The 21,636-nt window shown below is 39.5% G+C and overlaps 2 protein-coding genes across 3 annotated transcripts; both read right to left on the reverse strand.

Moving 5' to 3' along the window:
- Positions 1–1,962: 1,962 nt before the first annotated feature.
- On the reverse strand, positions 1,963–8,549 carry LOC137196577 (zinc finger protein SNAI2-like). 2 transcript variants are annotated; one of them, XM_067609264.1, is made up of 3 exons: positions 8,068–8,549; positions 4,512–4,943; positions 1,963–3,810 (listed from the first exon to the last, which is right to left on the reverse strand). In XM_067609264.1, the coding sequence occupies exons 1-3, from the start codon at positions 8,144–8,146 to the stop codon at positions 3,632–3,634; spliced, it is 690 nt and encodes a 229-aa protein (XP_067465365.1). In that variant the 5' UTR covers positions 8,147–8,549; the 3' UTR covers positions 1,963–3,631. The 2 variants fall into 2 exon arrangements, with proteins under 2 accessions (XP_067465365.1, XP_067465364.1); XM_067609263.1 differs by having other exon boundaries at positions 4,512–5,141; positions 8,068–8,539.
- Positions 8,550–9,822: 1,273 nt separating this feature from the next.
- On the reverse strand, positions 9,823–20,657 carry cyp17a1 (cytochrome P450, family 17, subfamily A, polypeptide 1). The gene is made up of 8 exons (XM_067609262.1): positions 20,256–20,657; positions 19,994–20,132; positions 18,226–18,461; positions 17,735–17,821; positions 14,108–14,326; positions 13,444–13,613; positions 13,139–13,242; positions 9,823–11,379 (listed from the first exon to the last, which is right to left on the reverse strand). Exons 1-8 carry the CDS (start codon positions 20,568–20,570, stop codon positions 11,099–11,101), a joined length of 1,551 nt encoding a protein of 516 aa, XP_067465363.1. The 5' UTR covers positions 20,571–20,657; the 3' UTR covers positions 9,823–11,098.
- Between the last annotated feature and the right edge of the window lie 979 nt (positions 20,658–21,636).

Here is a 21,636-nt window from a genome sequence, read left to right on the forward strand (position 1 = left end):
TGGTTGGGAATATTTAGACCTTGTTCCACAGACAGTTACTATTCATAGGATTCCATTACATCACAACAGAGCCATGCTGGTGGGCAAACAACAGGTGCTCAGACTCCTGCTACAGGTGTAGGGCAGGGCAAGTGTTCGCAACATTGTGACAGCAAGTCAAGTACCTTGCTGCTTGTGGAAAATGTGGATCATCTTTTTATCAAACTGCTGGATTAGGTGCACATTGTCGCCCAAGGCAATACACCTAGTTTATTGATGGATAATGATAATTCTTATTATGTAAATATAGATTTTAGAATTTCTTTATGGCAGCTTCCTGGGCCACTCTTAATCTGCTTGTACATGATGGCTTCATGTTGCATTGTTCACTGTATCTGGAACCTTCATTGTTATATAGATGATACCCATTTAACCAAAGCACACATTTCCTAAACCTGCATTAAGCAATATATTTCCTTTCCATCTAGCTAGAGTCCTAAAGTCACAAGGAGTCAGCACTTACCACAAACCATTAACACCTAAAGACAGGAGCCCCCACTGAGAGGAAGATTGGAGTGGTATATGACATCACCATGACATCACATGTGACAGTTACATGAATGAAACAGCAAGGACGCTGTCCCTGGACAAGAGACTGAATGAACACAGAAACAGACAACATCAGCTGTGTGTGAACATCAGACTGAAAGCACTCACAGCATCCACTGATAAGAGGTCAAAGGTCATGCACACCTCCATAAAGTTGGGGCACTAGATAGATAGATAGATTTTTAAAAAGAATAGTCGAAATGGAAGCAGCAGAGGTGGAGACATCCTGACTTTAGCTCCAAAAAATATCTTTCAAACTATACATTCCCAGTTTGTAAAGCAGGTTATCTATTTTAAATTTGTGGTGTCCAAGCCAACCTTAGATAGCCCTGATGACATTTGTATGACATCATTGATTAACAGAAGACACAGGCTCAGTAGTAGCCTACTCCCCATGAGTCATGGGGAATCAGTGGAGTCCCTTTTCAACTGCCATCTCTAACAGATTTTTGCCTCTTACACAGGATTTACAGTAGATTCTCACAGCCCCCCTTATCTGTACACATTAAAGGAACAGTCTCTGTGCTCCTCTTTAGAAATCTTAAAACCTGTATTATGTATTAAATAACCATTTCATCTATTTGCCAGCCCTATAATGTTTGAGTGATAATGATATGCAAGCAAATTTCGTCTGGAAACTAACACTGGCTAGTGCTAAATGGCTATACAGCACTTTCATTCTCACCCTGTCATGAGTTATCACTTGTCAAAAGTTGTAATGTAACTTTACTTCTTCCAAAGTCTGTGTCATAACTAGCTTTGGACTAGTGATTTAAGACAGTTTGACAGAGAGTAAGACATGCACATCCAAAAATCTTCTAAAGGTGCTGGATCAAAAAAGCTGAAGGTAAAAGTCAGAAAAAAGATGTGCACACGGCACTGACAGCTCCCAGCCAGCTGAATTCAACAGAGCAAAGCTTCGATCCAACAGAGATCAGGTAAATAAACATCACAAAGCAGAACAAGCAATATATAGACACAGACACATTCATCACTCAGGTGGTTGTGATCTGCATGACTGAGAGTCAATCTATCAACAGCATGTTTGTGTACGTGTGTACGCAAGCAAAAAGGTGCAAATGTATTATGAGATAGGGAATACTTTCTAAATGTTTGTTAGTCCTTCAGGAGACTGATGAGAATGAATGTAAAATTGTATGTTTAGAATGAACATGCCTTTGGATATATCACTTTCAGTGTAGAGACGACTTCCTGTCAATTGCCCTACTGACACCAACATTTCATGCTCCACACAGTCACTCACTGAAACAAATACATACAAAGCTCAGGATTTTATTATCAGTCAACAAGCACTTATCTGCTGAAAATCACATTTTAATACAAAAATATACATAACATTGTTTTAACAGAGCACAAAGCTTTTACAGTACTTCTAAAGTTTTAGTCACTCAGAGTTTAAGATCATGTCAAACAAAATGCAGTTTTATGCAGAAAAAACAACTTTATGACATACAGTATATCAAATCTTATTGTGATTTAATGCTAACGTAATGTAACTGAATACTCAGTCTGCTACTTGCTACTCCAGCTGATGAGAGAGAAGCCTGACCTGAATAAATGTAACATGACCATCACTTGAGTTTGGTGTTAATTCAGTTTTCTCTGTAACACTTTGTGTCTTTGGATTGACTTTGATCAGTTGGTCTTACTAGGTTTGCCTGATGCAGGGTGATCATCAATGCAGAGATTCCCACAGCTGTTTATTAGGGTGACATAATACTTCTCTGACCTCAGTAATCCCTCCCTCTGACTACACTGTGGGTGATAGCATGAAATTTCCTCTCTGTTTTTCTCATAGTCCCAATTTATGTGTGCCTTTCTCCAGACAGAAACAGCCTGTCCATACAGACCCTGAACACAGCCAATGGTAATATCTAGGTAGAGCCAGGTGTCCACTACATGTTGTTTTTATTGAAGGACATGTCTAGATGTTGGCCAGAGTGATGGTATGGCTCATTTGAATGCTCACTTTTCAAGACAGTGGACTAAAGCTGGATTTATAGTTGTGCATTAAGCAGTTATGACATGGCAGTGGCACCTGTGCACACACACTGCAGTCTACACTGTACCTAGTGTACACCTCCTCAAACATGGAACTACAGAGATACCACCTGGAAACTTTAAGAACTGTAATTGGTCAGCTTGGCTGCTTATTTTCTCCTATAAGTCTGTGATGATGGTGGAGATTGTTGAGAGTGAAGACAACATGCAGCAGGCTGTAGAAAGACTCTGTAATCTGCTGCTTTTCAGAAACATGCATCTAACACACATCTCCACTGCAAACCTTCTGCTCACCACAATCACCACTCTGTCACAGAGAATGACAGAGCTTAAAAACAGTTACTGTGAGGACTATGAGTAAAACACAATACAGCCTGATCATTTGTGGTACATCCAGTAGTATTGTGGTGGCAACATCAACAGGTGATCTGACACTGGACTATAAATCAATTCCTAAACCACAGAAGAAATTCCACCTGAAAAGATTCCATGATGACTGAGACAGTCTAGTAAACACTTGGCCTAATTGAGAGTACTAGTGCTAGTCTGTCAGTCAGTTCTAAAATCACTGTTAGTTTTTTTGAACAGTTTAAATAGCAGGAAATATGAGCAGAAAGATCATCAATATACACCTGTGGCTGCTCCATTTATGAGTCAGTTGTGGTGTTCTCAATCTGTGCAACACTAAACTCTTATTATAAAATGTTAGTTTGTATACATACATTTGGCAACTAAGCAAATGGTTTCTGAGAGGAAGTTACAGATGTTAATACACAATTTTGTCAGGCTTCCCCTGGCGGTCATCACATCAAAGAGACATCAAGTGACACAACATTTGTTCAACTGCTCAGGCATCAGATTTTGTGATCCACACACCAAGTGATGCAAAGATCCCAGAGGGTCATTGGAGATTGTCCAACATCAGACAGCAGCCACACTACTGATGTTCAGCCAACAGTAAGACTCTACAGAAGTGTATTTTGGAGCAGGCTGACTCTGCAGTATTGAAGTTTAAAGGCTGTCAGGACAGCGGGCATCCTGCTTCTTGGTGCTTGGCTAACAGTGAGATCCTGGAGAAGGTCTTGAAGCAGCTTGCACACTGGTACTTCTTCACTTCAGAGTGGGTTTGGAGGTGAGCTCGCAGGTTGGAACGGTCGGCAAAGGCTCGGCTGCAGTGGAGGCAAGAGAATGGTTTCTCTCCTACAGAACACACAGAGATTCATGTCAGTCATAATGACAGAGGGGTGGGAGCGGGAGTTCCCCATGAATTCCCTGTTTTTATAACACCAACAATCAAGCTTTACACAGTGATTGGCCAGGTGTGTGGTGGTGAGAATTCTATATGGGTTTGAACTTCTCTCCCAGGCTCTCAAATATTCCAGTGACTAAATATCCCTCTTCCATAAAGTTGGGAGACTCATAAGAGACAGTTTTTTAATAGAAATGGTCAAAAATCAAAGCAGCAGAGGCTGAGATATCTTGACTTTTTGTCCTTAGTGTGATTCTAGATCCAAAAACACTGGATCTACATTTTCCATAATGCAACCAATAGCATCTTCTTGTTAGACCCTCCCTGCTCATAAATGCTCATATCATTTAAATGTCATGCAGTTTGTAACGCAGGCTTGCTGTTGTAAATTTGCAGTCTCCAAGTCTGAGCTTAGATAACCTTGATGACATCACTATGACATCATCTGGGTATATTTTCTCAGACATGAAAAAGCTCCTCTACACAGGAGACATTATACAACTCTTTCTACAGGCTGAGTAGAATTAAACCTGACTAGTAAAGTGACCTACATGTGTAAAATTGGTGGAGTGTCCCTTTAATAAAGAGTGTAACTTTCTACTGAGCTTAAGGCACCCTAAAATGAAAGTGAATGTGTGTGTGTTTCACTGACCTGTGTGTGTTCGTATATGTCCCTGAAGCAGCCAGGGCCTGGAGAAGGCCTTGCCACAGAGTTTACACACACAGGGCAGTGTGTGTGTCCTGATGTGCATCTTGAGTGCTCCCAGGCTGACATACTCCTTCTCACAGTACTTACAGCTGAAGTACTTCTTAGTGCTCCACTCACACTGGAGCTGCTTGTGTTTGGCCAAGCCTGAGAAGAAGTACTCTTTATGACAGTCCAAACACTCAAAGTTCTCGTGGCTGCTGCTGCCAGGAGGGATGCCAGGGAGGAGGGCCAGGAGAGGGAGGGATGGAGGAAGGAGGCTCTCTCTCCTCCTGTGATCTGCTGTCATACTCTGGACTTCCAGGTTCAGTTTGGCACACGATTCAGCTGGTTTGTAGGCTTCTGCAGGGCCTCGACTGTAAACCTCTGAAGAGGAACCTAACAAGGAGAGAGGGGAGGTGTTTGGAGAGGGTGGAAGATGCAATCGGTCTCCTCTGAGAGAAAAAGGACAGGAAGAGGAGGAGGTGGAGAGAGAGTGGGCCCTCTGCCGTAGCTGTGGGCTCGGTACTGGACGATGATGGTGAGGAAGGTTGTCGCTGTGCTGCAGAGAGTCTACATGGGTGCTGAAAGGGGCATCTGTGAAACACACACACACACACACACACACACACACACACACACACACACACACACACACACACACACTTTCTATCAGAAACAATAATACCACTAGTGTCTGTTTTAATCCAACTTCCTGCTTCAGCCTTGACCTACTGTACTTACTGTTGTTACTGTTGTGTGCACACAGCTTTCCTCTGCTACATCACTGTGTTCCCTGATTTCAGAAATTATTTGATAAGGACAACGTATTGGTGGAAGAAGTCTTCACATCCTTAATTATGTAAAAGAACCAGCATCACAATGTAAGAATAAGGTATAAAGTAAGAGTCCTGTATTCAAATTCTGTCAGACAGTTGTGGTCACTTGTCAGGGACACTTATGGCAGTTTGGGGATTTCAGTTATTTCTGCTCTGTTTGCTGTGACAGAATGATTGGGAAATTTACTTCTTTGTCACAAAATATAACAAATGTTTGGTTTCTTTTATAAATGTTAGGTAGAGAGTCCACAGAGCTCAGCACAGATCTGAGAAAGTGAAAGGGGCCATCTCAAAGCAACTTAAATTGTTTAATTACAAAGTACTGGGTACAGTGGTCTCTTTGCCAAATTGGTCTGGATGATCCATAATATAATCCAAGAATCTCCAAAAAACAGGTCTGCCACATAATGTAGATGCTGCTGGAACACAGGTCCCACTGTCCTCAGTTAATCATGTTCTAGACTGCCATGGGCTGAGAGGCACCAGTGAAAGACAGAAACCTCTGCTCCAAAATCAGCACCTCAAAGCTCGACTCAGGTTTGTTGCTGATCACATGGAGGAGAGTTTTGTGGTCAGTTATTTGGCCACAATGACAAGCAGTATGTTTGGAGGATAAAATGTGAGGAACAGGACCATGACCCTAAACAAAAATCAAAAGTGGTTTTGAGATGGTTAAATCAAACTAAAATTAGGCTTTTGGAAAAGTCTTCTAAACGTCCTGACCTCAACCTCACTGACTGCCCTGAAAAGATGAATTTATGAAAGAAAACAGATTTGGTTGAACTCTTATCAGTTCTGCCAAAGAGAGGTCAAAGGTCCAACAAGAATTCTGCCAGAAGCTTGTTGAAGGCTACCAAAAGCAGCTGACTGAGGTGAAAAGGGCTCTAAACTAACAATGTTTTGTATGTAGAATTCTTTTCTGTAAAGTAACTATTAACTCCAGCTGTCAGATAAATGTAGTAAAGTATAAATTAAAGATGAAACAGAAATATTCAAGTACACAAAAAGTACATACATATTTATTATAAATTAATTATCACTATACACTTATTAAAAATAAATGTTATGGCTCCACATGCTGTCATGATTGTATGCCTGCAGTTGTTCTTATTAACAGAGTCTCACTTGCAGCTGTTGACTTGTTACTCCACGGTTCATTTGTTACTGTGGAGATTACTGTTATCTTTGCGGTATCACTGTGGTATCAAATGTCAATACTTTTATGCTATAATATAACATTTATTATTGTACAACTGTGTGTGTTAAAACAACATATATTTGAGAAAATGCTTATTCCAAAGTATACCCAGATTTCAGCGATATAGGTATGATATTCTGTCTCTGAGAATAAAATTGATATCACCACCATGTGGAAGGAGAGAAGAACTATGTAATTCCAATTTTGATCCAAACCCCAAATCCAACTCCAAAAACTCAAACTGTTCCACAAAGACAGTTTAGAACACATAAACACAGACACAGTCAAATCAATAAGATACATTTTTAGGTGCAGTGGTCCATTTTAGGCAAAATCCAAGATCAAGCTTGTGCAGCTTACATCACTTTATGTTTTTCCTTTAAAATGAATATGATTTCAGTCCTATTACCAGCCGTTCTTTCTTGTCCCCATTCTGATGGTAATGGAAGTTTATCAATACAGTGGCATGGGGAGGGGGAGGCTCATGCTCGCTTTAAGGACTGTATTGGAACAAATACAAAGGTTGAAGGAGGGATTTGTCAGTAGGAGCCTGGAAGGCCGCTACTTAGGCTCTTGAGGCTTCTTAATGGGGCCCTTCTGGTCTCTCAAGGGCCTAGGGACAATGCTCTCACTCTTTTGGGAAGGATTCTGCACCTGCTAAACACAAAACTACTTTTATTTTGTTTGTGGCCAGACAAATCTATCATTTCCCTTAATACAGCATTATTTTATTTACATACATTTCTAAAAGTGGTCAAAATAAATAAAAGAAACTGGGAAAGTTTGTTTAAAACATTATAAGTATGTATTATAAATAAATATAGGGCTGCCTCTGAGTCTTGAAAACAAAACCTGACCTTCTAATTTCAGAAAGTAGGTTTATTTATCTCTGTTGACAATCATCTCTGACAATTAGGTGCAACCCCCCCAAAAAATGCTGCTTTCTATATATTAAGCTGAAACAATTCATTGGAAATTACCAGTAGGTGGGAAATGATTCAAACAACTGAAAGCATAAAAAACACTGAACCATTTTAAATAAAAGTCCTATCATTCAAAATTTAAAGGAAGAACAAAGTTAAGTTGAAGTAATGAAGTAGAATGCACTTAACTATCAAAATGAAATGACTCATCATGAGGCTTGGAGTGCTGAATGATTTTTGTACTAATTTGTAAGCAGTAATGTAGCAGGTCCAGGTGTAATATTGTTGTGTAATATAAACAACAGTTGTGTATCATATTCTATCTATTTTTGAGTAAGTTTTTAGGCGTACTTTAGGCAACATGAGAATTTCCATTTTGTAAGAATAGTCAAAAATATAAATAGGCCTACTCAAAAAGCAGTCACAGTTGCTTCAAAACTCCACTTAAATAGCCTACCAGAGTTTTTTTTTTTTTTTTTTTTTTAACTTTTCCTCCTCTAAAATTCTTCTTTTTAAAATAAAATGAATCACGCGAATGATGTGGCCAATAGAAAGCGTCTTACCCTCTGTGTTTGAATTCAGCCTTCCATAGTTTGCTTTCTTACAGCTTTGATGTTTCTTTACTAAGAAGGACCGCGGCATGTTGTCGCCCTCTTCACAGGAGCTGAGTGACGCTGGTCCACAGCCGCCGGTTAACGGAAGCAGCTGTCGCCGGTGGAGAGAGAGAGAGACCGTGCTGATGTACAGCGGTCTGCCTGCGGCCTCGCGCCTTCTCCCGCTGACTGGACACGGTCAGGTGTGAGCCAAGGGTCGCGCGGGGGGATTTCCATACGCACCAGTGTTGAACCAATTAGAAAGAAAGGACAAGCGCAGGGGGCGGGCTCTGCGTGTCAATCAGCATACCCCAACAAAACAGGTGTATGAATGGTGATAGCAGCTCACTATAGAGGCACGGAAACACTTAAAACTGGTTTCAACTGCTGGTGCTGGGGGTTCAGGCACACACTTGGAGTGGGCAGCTTTGTACACTGAGAATTCCCCCTCCCATGGAACAGCAGAGAGGCAGCATTTGTCTTTACAACATAGGAAAACAATTTGACTGAATCATACACCAGCACAGCAGCTGATTGACCTGCAAAAAACTCCACATGGCCACTCACCATGAAAGACGAAAAGCATCAGATTCAAGAGAAACAGATAAAGAGCAGTGCCATGATCACATGAACACATGTTGAGAGGACAGAAAGCAGGCTACACTAGGCACTGGTTACATTTCTCAAGACCCAAGACAGCAAAGATGCTTTTAAAACTTGCGTGGTTATAAGAATTTACACGATCAGCATAAGTTCTCAAATACTGACCAAGGCCTTTATTTTCCTGAACTGCAGAGAAACAAACCTTTGTCTCAAACAGCCTTATATTAAACCAGACTTTCCCCCCTAATTTCTTATGTTATATAGCTAAATAAATGTTATATTTGATCATATCTTCGTAGAAAGAAGCCTTCCTGTTTTAATTGGCTGTTAATGCAAACCTAACCTAATACATCCTCCAGTAATGTACGTTTCCACAGCACTAATTCAATCAGTAACAACAGACTCATGACACACTCACCAGTCTGTTTTTAACCAATTTGCAGCAGAAAGTGTTGATTTTCATTGTTAGGTTGACACAAAATGAAAGAACAGCAAAGTAGAAGCGAATAGAATGAAGTGATGATTAAACACAGTAGCGTGGTGAGTACATGACTCTGTTGTACTGATGATATTAGTGCTGTTGAATTGTACATTATACTAAATGTATCATGTGAGCCATTATAATGCAGGTAATTCCACACCCCTCAATCTTATTTACTTGCGTTTTTTATGGACCAGCCTTTATTTGTTCATACCAGATACCCCCATGTATTATTAGAGATTTATTTAAATACCATTTACTGTATCTCATCTAAGGATAGATACAAGCCTTTATTTGAGACAGGCTATTATTAGAGATAGACTTTTATTCCTGATTCTCTCTGTTTTAATGTACTATATTTTAGTTCCTGGTTTATTTGATGCTGCCTCTGTTTGCTGTTAATGCAAACTCACTACTTACTGCTGATTTTTTACTTTAAAAACCTTCCAGTTTGGCACAATCCCTTCACTTCCTTTTTATTGTGGCTTTTATTGTGATACATTTTCAGATTATGTTTTATTACCAGCAGCAAAGGACAGAAAATTAGAATCACTACACTTCAGAATCACAAACAATACCTTAACTTCATTAGTGAGTGAGAAACATGATCCTGAATGCACCATGAGTCAATACAGCAGAGATAATTTCATCAACAAATATGAATTTTATGTCAATTGAGAATAATTATAAGCTTTTACATATACATTCAGAATTAAATTCCACACTTTTGCAAGCCAGTCAGATAAAAATAAACTACAGGTGGTTCTATATCATAATGACCAAGATTTTCACTTCATAAAAAAGCTAATTTATACATTGTACATGTTCTTAAAATACAATCATTCCTAACTCTCCAATTCTCTTCACAACATCTCTTAGCTTATGTCTTTAAAATGCATTACATATAAAAACACACAGTCCTAGTTAAAGTACAGGTGATGACTTCAGGATACGCATCTTCATTTTGTTACAGTGAAACATTCACTGAAGATATTCTGAAACTCAACACACAGTTGATCATAGGTCAACAATATAACATACACTGATGATGCTAATGGATCCATTCATGTTTCTTGCAACTTACTGTACATGCAAAAAACAAATTTGTGTTATTAAGTACATTAAGGGATGAGCTGCAGTGCACAAATATAAATAAAGAAGGACATATTTGTGTAGATTGAAGGTTTGTTGAGATCTTCAGTCTCAACTCTGAGAATGTACTGTTTCTGTCAGTGGGGAGAAGAGGTTATTTCACCAACATGTTTCTTAAAAATAGTTGCATTCATGAGCTCCCTTTTGTCCCTTCATTTATTGTAGTGATGGATTCTTCTCTGAGACTATGTAGTGAAACAACATTCTCCAAATCCACCCATAGTGCAGACTCTTTTATCAAACCACCTTACAGTAGCCTGATCATAAAGCAAAGGTATTAAATACATTTTAAATTAGGTACAAATATCATGCCTTCCTGCGTTTTGCGTCCTGAGTTTTGGAGTTTTGCTTTTTTGTGTTGGACTTTATGGCTGCTTGGAATCTGTTTCCCACTTCTGCTCAGTGGATACCTGTTAAATGAATCTTACCTGCAGAATCAAAATATTTGTACTCCATTGATTCTGGCAGCTACAGTTCTGTGGATGGAGTGATCCAGTCTCTGAGTACTTATTAAATATAAAACTAGTGGTATTCCCTCTTTTACACTGAGATTATTCCATGGCAGCAGACAGGACTTGTTCAAATAAATCACCAGTTGTAAAATTAATTATAAATAATGCTCAGAACATCACATGATAAGAATAAATCTGCATACAGATCACTCCTGCATGTCTGATGTATGTTTGGCTGGGAAAAAAAAGCAACACAGACTCTGGGTCACAAAGGAAAATGACAGCATGAGGTCAAAGACGAACAAAGACAATGTTAACATGCCTGGCGTTTGTTTCTCTCCCAGCCTGGTCTGGGTGTGGCGATCACCTTGTACTTGGCCGGCTGGAGGACCACACCAAACTTGCCCTCCAGACTGGGCAGAGAGTGGCCTGGTGGGACAGAGAGGGTGAAGCGCTGCAGGATCCAGGACAGGAAGAGGAAGAGCTCCATCTTGGCTAACGCCTCGCCCAAACACACCCTGATCCCGGCACCAAAGGGCAGGTAGCTGGACGAAGGGATGATCAGACCTGTGCCGTCACTGTTCAAGAACCGACCTGCAAAGGAGGAACATGGGAATCACAATTACTTAACACAGGTAAAATGACAAGCATGGTTCTTGGAAGCCTCTCAATTCCATTGAATGAATAAGCAACAAAATGGAAAGCTCTTATCTTAAAGTCATACTAGTCATATCTCTATTATTATTATTGTCGTTGTTATTACTGTTGTTATTATGCTTCTCTGTCTCTCTCCCCCTCCCTCCTTCTTTTTCTCTCAACTCAACTCGTCAAAGCAGATGGCCGCCCACCTAGAGCTGGATTCTGTTTGAGGTTTCTCCCTGTTAAAGAGGAGTTTGTCCTTGCTGCTGTTGCCAAGTGCTGCTCATGGGCGAATGTTGGGTCTGTAAATTAAAGAGTACAGTCTAGACCTGCTCTATGTGAAAATGCCCTGAGATAACTTTTGTTGTGATTTGGTGCTATATAAATAAAATTGAATTGAATTGAATTGAATTAAAGGGCCAGTTCATCTTATTTCAAAAGTACCAATACAAACATGTAAAATACTCAAGTAAAAGTATTTAAAGTATTTAAAATTCTACCTAAGCAAAAGTACAAAAGTATTATCAGCAAAATGGAATTAAAGTATCACAACTACTAATACTAGTTCTACAGAACAATGGCCATGACTGGCATGTTATTACATATTACATAATAGATTGTTAATACAGATGTATCAGTGTGTAAGCAGCATTGTGCGTTGTAGTTGCTTGACGTGTAGCTAGTTTGAACTAATGTAGACTCAGAGAATACAGTATAACTTAGCAGTCAGGCTGTCCAAAGGGTCACAAGATAAAGATTTCAGACAAGATTTCAAACTCCACCAGCCAAGAGCCATCTGCACCTTTATTGAAGAAATTTAAACTTTTGTTAATATTTTCGGTAAATACTCTTCTAACATGTGTGTTTATGTTCATATATCACAGGCAGAACCTTCCAGATACATTTCATAATATTTTCCTTTTATCGTCAGACATTCACTCTTATTCAATGAGGCGATCAAAGGACTTTCATTTACCTTATTGTCACACTTCCAATCATCAATTTTTATTAATCAAATTCTCTGGAATTCACTAAGTACAACTTTGAAGTCGTCATCCTTTTAAAGTGACATTTAAAACACATTTTTAAAAAAAAATCTTTTATCTAAACAGAATTTTGTGACTGGGTCTGTATGCACATTTAAAGTGTTCAAATTTCTGTTTTGATTATTTTTTCTTTTCTTTCTTTTTCTCTTATTTACTGCTATACATGGTTTTTTTTGTCTATTTTATGTTATATTGTTTTATGACTCAGTATGTTTTTAATGACTTGTTGAAATGAAGGGGAGGACTTTGTATAAGCCCTTCACGCTTCCTTCCTCTCCTGCACAATTTAACATAATTTTTTACTGTGTAATATTTTATTGTAACCTTTGTGCAAATAAAATAAGAGAAATAAAGAATAAAATAAAAATGAACATTTAATATGACAAACTATGAATGTCTGGACATTTGTTACTAAGTTTCATAATTCCTCAACATGTTTAGTTACCCAGAGTTGTAATCTTCTCAGGGTTGAACTATAATGAAACTGGCTCAGCTGAGTGCAGTCTATAAACAGTCATGTTATGTCCATAATAACAATGGAGGTGTCAGTGACCTGTCAGAAATGGGCTCCTCCTTATAATCATCATTAATCATGTTATTTATTGAGTTCAACAATAAGACTTTTTCCAGGATAAAATATGATACATGGAACAGAAGTTGATTCTCACCAGGGTCAAAGAGCTCGGGGTTTTTCCATTCTTTCTCATCATGGTGCAGAGACCACAGGTTGATAATGACTCGGGTTCCTTTTCTCACTGTGAAATCCCCGATGCTACAAAGAGGCACACACACAGAGGTGAGACTATAGGAACAGTGTTCCATGAGGTTTCATGTGGGCAGGTTATGGTTAGGGTTGTCTTCTGTGAAAGAAAGTAAATAATGAGTCCAGTGCATCAGTATAACTGGTCGTCTGACCAGTTACTGGTCAGTTGCTTCCATCCTGTCAGAGGTGAATGTCTCTGAATGAGTGTACCTGGTGTCACTGAGGGCCACATGGGGGATGAGCAGAGGGGCCACAGGGCGGATCCGTAACAACTCCCTGATGGTGGCCTCTAAGTAGGGCAGACTGCCTCTGTCACTGAGCTGGGGGGACCGGTCCCCCCCCACCTTACTGTCCAGCTCCTCCTGGATACTCCTCTGCACCTGAACACATGGACACACACACACTCAGACATCCTTAACCTGCACATTATTTTAATGAAATATTCATGTACATGTGTTTTTGTCTTATCCATCAGGGGGTTGAGGTTTGGGTATCACAAACACATGATTCATAGAATTTTCCAAGTCCCTGGGTTTGTCTGAATTTCAGACTTTTCTATATTATTTTTGGCATTTTCCTCTTTATGGGATGGTGGACAGTGTGGATGCAGGTAATAATGTTAATAGAGTTTATTTGAGCAGCATCTAGTGGACATTAAAGTAACTGTAACTTATGGCATTTTGCATTAGCTTTTCCAATTGGTCAAGCTTGTAAAGTCAAACAAGTTCCAACTTTAAAACTGCCAAAAAAGTGTTAACAGTCACTGTAAACACACACTTTAGAGCAATAATATGTCACAGGTGTACTCTGCTACAGGTAGAGTGTGTCTGTATGGTTAAATGAAGGCTGACGCCTCTGCTGCTCCAAGCCTAACCTGTGGGTGATGGATGAGGTAAGTGACAGCCCATCTGAGCACAGTGGTGGTGGTTTCCACGCCAGCTCCGAAGATGTCTCCCACAGTCATAAGGAGGTGGTCGTCACTGAGGCCCACAGACTCTGCACCGATCTCTGCTGTGTTGTTGTTCTCAGCGCTGCGCTTGGCTCTGAGCAGGGCGTCCAACAGGTCTCTCTGCACATGGTCACTGTAGTCTGCCTGGGAGGGACACCATGTTCATTTACAGTGCACACACAAGCATAGGATATATTATATTTCATGGGATTTGCATTTAGCAGATAGACCTACTTGCTGTAGTAAAATATGTGAGTATATAAGTGCAATAATAATCCTTAAAAAATCCTATTTTATCAGATCAGTTTTTTAATAACTTTTGAATTCCTATTACTGGATTATACACCATTAGACAAAAATGTCCTCACTAGATGTCTCTCTGATAGTGTTGTAGATAAATTTAAGGAAGCAATTCCGTCAGTACTGAATTCAATGCCATGTCTCAATACTACAGAGGACTCTTATGTTAACTTTAGTCCCTCCCAAATTGATAATCTTATTGATAGTGCTGCAGGCTTACTAAGACAAACACTCGACTCCATCGCCCCCTTAAAAAAGAAGAGGTTAGCTCCATGGTATAACTCCCAAACCCGCAAATTAAAGCAAACATCGCGAAAATTGGAAAGGATTTGGCGTTCCACCAAAGTAGAAGAATCTCGCTTAGTCTGGCAAGATAGTCTTAAAACATATAGGAAGGCCCACTGTAATGCCAGAGCCGCCTATTACTCAGCATTAATAGAAGAGAATAAAAACTGCCCTAGGTTCCTTTTTAGCACTTTGGCCAGGCTGACAAAGAGTCATAACTCTACTGATCCATGTATTCCTATAGCTCTCAGTAGTAACGACTTTATGAGCTTCTTTAATGATAAAATTCTAACTATTAGAGACAAAATTAACCACCTCCTGCCCTCAACAGGCACCGTTCTCTCCCCAAACACAGGAACCTTAGAAACAGCTGTAAATCCTGACATATATTTGGGCTGTTTTTCTCCAGTAGACTTTCCTGAACTAACTTCAATGATTTGTTCAGCTAAACCATCAACCTGTCTCTTAGATCCCAACCCAACTAGGCTGCTTAAGGAAGCCTTACCCTTAGTGAGCACTTCTTTACTAGATATGATCAATCTGTCTTTAGTAACATGCTATGTACCACAGTCCTTTAAAGTAGCTGTAATTAAACCTCTTCTTAAGAAGCCTACTCTTGATTCAGGTGTTTTAGCCAATTATAGACCTATAGCTAACCTTCCATTTCTATCTAAGATCCTTGAGAAAGCAGTCTCTAATCAGTTATGTGACTTTCTACATAACAATAGTTTATTTGAGGATTTTCAGACAGGATTTAGTGCACATCATAGCACAGAGACAGCACTGGTGAAAGTCACAAATGACCTCCTAACTGCATCGGACAAAGGATTTCTCTCTATACTTGTCCTGTTAGATCTTAGTGCTGCATTCGACACAATTGACCATCAAATCCTTTTGCAGAGACTGGAACATTTAATTGGCATTAAAGGAACTGCATTAAGCTGGTTTAAGTCCTATTTATCAGACCGATTTCAGTTTGTACATGTTAATGATGAATCCTCCGTGAAGGCAAAAGTTAGACACAGAGTTCCACATGGTTCTGTACTTGGACCAATTCTATTCACCTTGTATATGCTTCCTTTAGGTAATATTATTAGGAAACACTCCATAAATTTTCATTGTTACACAGATGACACCCAATTATATTTATCAGTGAAGCCAGATGAACCCAATCAGTTAAACAAACTCCAAACATGCCTTAACGACATAAAGACCTGGATGACCTGCAATTTTCTACTACTAAATTCAGATAAAACTGAAGTTATTGTGCTTGGCCCTAAACACCTTAGAAACACATTATCTAATGATATAGCTACTCTGGATGGCATTACCCTGGCCTCCAGCACCAACGTAAGGAATCTGGGAGTTATCTTTGATCAGGATATGTCCTTTAACTCCCACATAAATCAAATTTCGAGGACTGCCTTTTTTCACTTACGTAATATCACAAAAATCAGGCACATCCTGTCCCTAAAAGATGCGGAAAAACTAGTTCACGCATTTGTTACTTCTAGGCTGGATTATTGCAATTCCTTATTATCAGGCTGCCCTAACAAGTCTCTAAAGACTCTCCAGCTGGTCCAGAATGCAGCTGCACGTGTATTGACTAAAACTAGAAAAAGAGACCACATTTCTCCCATTTTAGCTTCACTACATTGGCTTCCTGTAAAATCTAGAATAGAATTTAAAATCCTTCTCCTAACTTACAAAGCCCTTAATGGTCAGGCACCATCATATCTTGAAGAGCTCATAATACTGTATTAACCCACTAGAACACTGCGCTCCCAGTATGCAGGCTTACTGGTGGTCCCTACAGTCTTTAAAAGTAGAATAGCCTTCAGCTATCAGGCTCCTCTTCTATGGAACCATCTACCGGATTCAGTCCGGGGTGCAGACACCCTCTCTATGTTTAAGAGTAGGCTTAAAACTTTCCTTTTTGATAAAGCTTATAGTTAGGGCCGACCAGGCTTGCCTTGGATCAGCCCTTAGTTATGCTGCTATAGGCCTAGACTGCTGGGGGACTTCCCATGATGCACTGAGCTCCTCTCTCCTCCTCCTCCTCTCCATCTGTATGCATTCATGTAACACCAATGCATGTCACTAACTTTGCTTCTTCCCCGGAGTTTTTTGTGCTTTCTCATCTCACAGGAAAACCTGAGTCCCGGGCCGAACCTTCGCGGTCCTTCACAGTCCTGATGGCATCCTTCCCTGGCTATTGCTGCTTGTGCTTGTTGTTGCTGTTATGATTGATTTTCTTCTGTCCCCCCTCCCCCTTTCCCTCTCTCTTTCTCTCTCTCAACCCAACCGGTCAAAGCAGATGGCCGCCCACCAAGAGCCGGGGTCTGCTTGAGGTTTCTACCCGTTAAAGGGGAGTTTTTCCTTACCGCTGTCGCCAAGTGCTTGCTCATGGGGGAATTGTTGGGTCTCTGTAAATTAAAGAGTACGGTCTTGACCTGCTCTATGTGAAAAGTGCCTTGAGATGACTTTTGTTGTGATATGGCGCTATATAAATAAAAATTGATTGATTGATTGATTGATTTTCAGCAAGGTTCTTATATTTTTTAATAAGAATGTTCAAGATTTTTAAGAAGGAACCAAGAAGTTAGAGAGTTGGGTAAACTTTGTAAATGGACAGAAACCCTTTTAATCCCAAGTATATATTGATTTATTATTGTAACATCCCCTTTTTAGTATTGTATACTTGCCTCTGGTTTACAACTACACAAAGACTTTTTTAAAATTATTTTTTAGAGAAAATAAAGTATTGTCTGGACACATGGTGCTGCTGAAATGGTTAAATAGGGTTTCAAAAGTTGCAGGTCACATTTCAGCTAATAACCATGAAAATAAATGTATTTGTTGATGTGACATTAAGAGAAGAGGTTTTCACTAAATTTTCAGGAGAAAAATGATTCTTGGTCTCAATAGTGACAGCACAGTGTACAGAATTAGTGAGAAGCTGCATACCTTGTGTTCGTCATATCTCTTCTGTAGAAGATTGTCTCTGATTGAAACACACTGCTTTAGAAGACGCAGGTCTGCATTGGGAAAAATCTGTGACAGAGAAAGGCCTGAATCAGAGGACTGATTTGTTTGATATAATGAGTGTACATGTTTTCATTACACATTGTAATGTGAATATGACTAGCAGAATCATTATATACAGTATTCTCAGCCTTATATTTCTTGTTTGATTCTAGGTTGAGATGGAGGGTTGTATTAGCTTAAAAATATCTCCATTTGCTACACTCATGAATCATGACAAAATACAAGAGTTTTCTGGGATTTATGGGAAATATGGTCTTATACCACTGAAACAGACATCAGTAGTAATTAAGTGTTAATTATCCTGACAAAACCACATGGATATTTGAAAAATACACAAGATGAATCTTTAATTATGTTCCTAATCCTTCCTGCTTATTGCTTCATTCTCCTTAATGTTTGTGTTTATCTACCTGTAACCAGGGGAAGATGTCCACTGGGCTGTCTTTGGCCACAGTGTCCACGATGCCCTGGCTGTAGTGCAGCATGGCCTCAAATTCGGGGTCTCCTCTGTGGTAAGATGAGTTGAAGCAGAGTGAACAGATGACATTTGTGACAGCCCGAGTGAGCTCAGGAGACAAATCCAGGGCCAGTCCAACAGCTGCTGCCTCAAACAGGATGGAGCACAGAGACTGGGCCTCTGCACAGACTGAGTAGGACAAAGGGGACACACCATCTTCAGTTACTGATGTGTTAAATACCTTCTCTCGAAATCAAAGTCTGTGTCATAGAGCTCCATTGTTGTCCCCAACTATTAAAACACATCAATGAGCCACACTGCTGCCCTGGGTGACATGTTCCGTCATTACCATGAGCACACACACTGTAGTTTAGTTTGACTCAGTCCCACATACACTGCACCAAATATGTATTAATCCGCCGCTGAGAATAGTCCTCAACAAATGCCCTATTTCCTTCTGTTTGAGCAATGTTTGTTAAAAAACTACCAGCTGTTTGGGAAATTATTGAGCCTTTTTTAACTAAAACTTTTTCAATAGGAAGCAATAGTTTGGAGTGTCACAAACAGGGTAGAGAAGTAAGAAAGTACTGAGACATGGATTAACACATTGTTGGTTTGGGTCATGGGATTTTCATGGGATTTGTTGAGGAGAAGAAAAATATAGTTTAAGGGTTCCTACACTAAATAGCCCCATATGTGGACAGAGTAAATGCACAGGGAGCAACACATAAAATTAATCTACATTTCAAATGTATTTTTTTGCTGCCTACCTGCCATCAAATGAATCTGAGAACATGCAGGGGCTTTAATGGGTTTGTTTTTCCCAGGCACACAATAAAACACTTCTCTGCATGCAACTAACGTTATGTCCAAAGAGCTTTAGCTTGCCTCATTGCATAGAGCATTATTAATGCAACCTTATTATGGCAGGCGTAATGTATCTTAAAAACTGTAAAGTTTCAGGTATAAATCCTGAATTGAAAGACTGTATAGACTGTATACACAAAGCCCCCCCCCCCCCACTGTCTTCCTATGCATGTCTTGCATCCAGCCAAAATTTAATTCAATTCCCCAGTGAACACACAGCTGAGCTGGTAGAATTTGATTCCGCTATAGTTCCATCATCATTATTGTACAGACAAGAATCACATCACATATTAATTCACACAGCACAATAGTCATATCATCATTTCTGAAAAAAGCAGAATGCTCAGTGGTAGAATGATGTACAGTTTTGAATTGCAGATGATAATATCAAATTTTAAAGGGCTAGTTCACCCAAATTGTAACAGTTTTTACTGAGACTTTTGTCTTTGGTAGAAACTAACTCTATGAAAACTCTTCACAGTAAAAAATGTGGATTATCCACAGCAACTGGAAAATGCTTCTAGAAAAACATAGCTGCTGAGTTTTTCTGATTTATTATTTTGTGCTTTAAGATCCACAAAAGGCAGAAGCAGAAATCTACAAGACAGATATCTCCAAACCTGGACAAATAAACCAAAACTATCTGCATGAGAGGGAAGAAAAAAAATCCTAAATGATTTGTAACTTAGGTGAACAAACCTTTCACTTGAACACTTGTGTATCTGTGGACAGAACGTCCAATACATCTCAGAAATATCAGAGCTGTAATCTATGAGGCATGTACTGTATAAAATCAGTATAACATGAAGTGAGAGGAGCAGTGTTGTTAGAAGTGTAGAATGAACTGTACTCACTGATCTTCTCGATGGAGGCAGAGCCTTCTCCAAACATGCACAGAGCTCCATGGACTATTTTCCTGTGGAACCTCCAGGTAGCACTGTAGTCTCCAAAGGCGATGTCTTTCCCATCTCGGGTCAGAACATCTGTGGTTACCTCCATCACACATAGGACAGGGTGGAAAAACCAGAAAACATAAATGTCTACAAAAAAGGTGGTGCACATACTATAACTGCTTCTACTAAAATGATGAAGACAATGAAGAAGAGGTATACCCACAGTTCTAGGTCTCCCAGCAAATATCTTTCCCTTCTTCAGCAGGACTTCTTTGGCATGTGTGTGCTGGTTGACGATGATGACATTGTAGGAGCCCATCATCAGAGAGTATGTCTGTCCGTATTTCTCCTGCAGCTCCTTGAAAAGCACATGAGGCGGGTGTGAGCTTCGCAGACTGAGCAGACTGCCAATAAGGGGGAGTGATGGGAGGCGGGGAGGTACTTGGGTGCCATGTGGGGACATCCTGAGCTTCAGTTGCAACACTAACAAAGCAAGGCACATGACCAAAAGCACACACAGGCACAGAAACCAAGCCATATCTGCAGCAGAGGGCCCTGAGGGGTCTGGCTCAGCGGAGGCCAAGCATTACTGAGAGGAGCTGTGCAAGAAGGCTCTGAGCTGCAGCAGGGCCACCGTTTTATGCTGCTCTTTCAATGCCACATCCTTGACTCTGAATGTTTTAAGCCCTCCCAATTTAAACAAGATAAGACAATACATGATTCACTGAACATCTCAATATACTGTACATGGACACTGTTAAAGTGTAATCAGCAGTGGGGGAAAGTAACTATTTAGCATACATTATGGTAGTGAAGTACAATTTTGTGGTACTTGTACTTTATATGTATATGTATTTATATGTATTTTGACTTTCTTTCATTTTCCTTTACATTTCCACTCCATTTACATTTATCTGACAGATATGGTTAATTTTTACTTTGCAGGTTACATAAAAAAACATATGATCAGTTTATAAAGCATGATACATTGGTATATATTAAGCCACCCAACCATATATAAAAGAATTAAATCAGCCCCAAGTCAAACAACTGCTTAAATACATAACACAATAATATGATATATAATCATGAAAGGGGTAATTTTGCATAATGAGTAGCCTACATTAGTATTGATGGTTAAGAAGTAGTTGAGGTTGAATTCAGGACTTTTACTTGTAGTGGAGTATTTTTTTTTACACTGTGGTATTTCTACTTTTACTCAGGTTAAGGATCTGAATGATTTTTTCACCGTTATAGAAGTTTTTACTGTATACTTTTATTTTCCCATATAATCTATAGTAGCGCAAAATATTATTCAGAAATATCATGCATAGTTTACACATGCCTATTTATAGTTAAAATGTAACAATTTACTTTCAAACATACATTATGAGAGTCTATAGTCTATGCAATCGCCAGTCTACAAAGATATATCTATATAGATGTATCTTTCATAACTGTCAGAATGCGTCTTAAACCGCATTCTGACAGTTTAAAATGTTAACCATTATATAGATATAAAAATGAAAGTCTATCCGCTTTGCTTGTAGTTTTGCTAAATTCATAGGATACATGTGAAGTGAAACAAATAGCGGACGCGGTGC

The sequence above is a fragment of the Thunnus thynnus genome, chromosome 14, assembly GCF_963924715.1.
Source record: "Thunnus thynnus chromosome 14, fThuThy2.1, whole genome shotgun sequence".
In the NCBI taxonomy this organism is placed as follows: Eukaryota; Metazoa; Chordata; class Actinopteri; order Scombriformes; family Scombridae; genus Thunnus; species Thunnus thynnus.

Excerpts from the sequence above, each read along its gene's own strand:
- LOC137196577 (XM_067609263.1), bottom strand. The coding sequence starts at position 8,146 with ATGCCGCGGTCCTTCTTAGTAAAGAAACATCAAAGCTGTAAGAAAGCA. Across the intron at positions 5,142-8,067 it reads GCTGAATTCAAACACAGAGG|ATGCCCCTTTCAGCACCCAT; the intron begins GTAAGACGCTTT and ends TGTGTTTCACAG. Across the intron at positions 3,811-4,511 it reads ACATATACGAACACACACAG|GAGAGAAACCATTCTCTTGC; the intron begins GTCAGTGAAACA and ends TGTGTTCTGTAG.
- cyp17a1 (XM_067609262.1), bottom strand. The coding sequence starts at position 20,570 with ATGGCTTGGTTTCTGTGCCTGTGTGTGCTTTTGGTCATGTGCCTTGCT. Across the intron at positions 20,133-20,255 it reads TTGCTGGGAGACCTAGAACT|GTAACCACAGATGTTCTGAC; the intron begins GTGGGTATACCT and ends TGTGTGATGGAG. Across the intron at positions 14,327-17,734 it reads AGAGATATGACGAACACAAG|GCAGACTACAGTGACCATGT; the intron begins GTATGCAGCTTC and ends TGTCCCTCCCAG.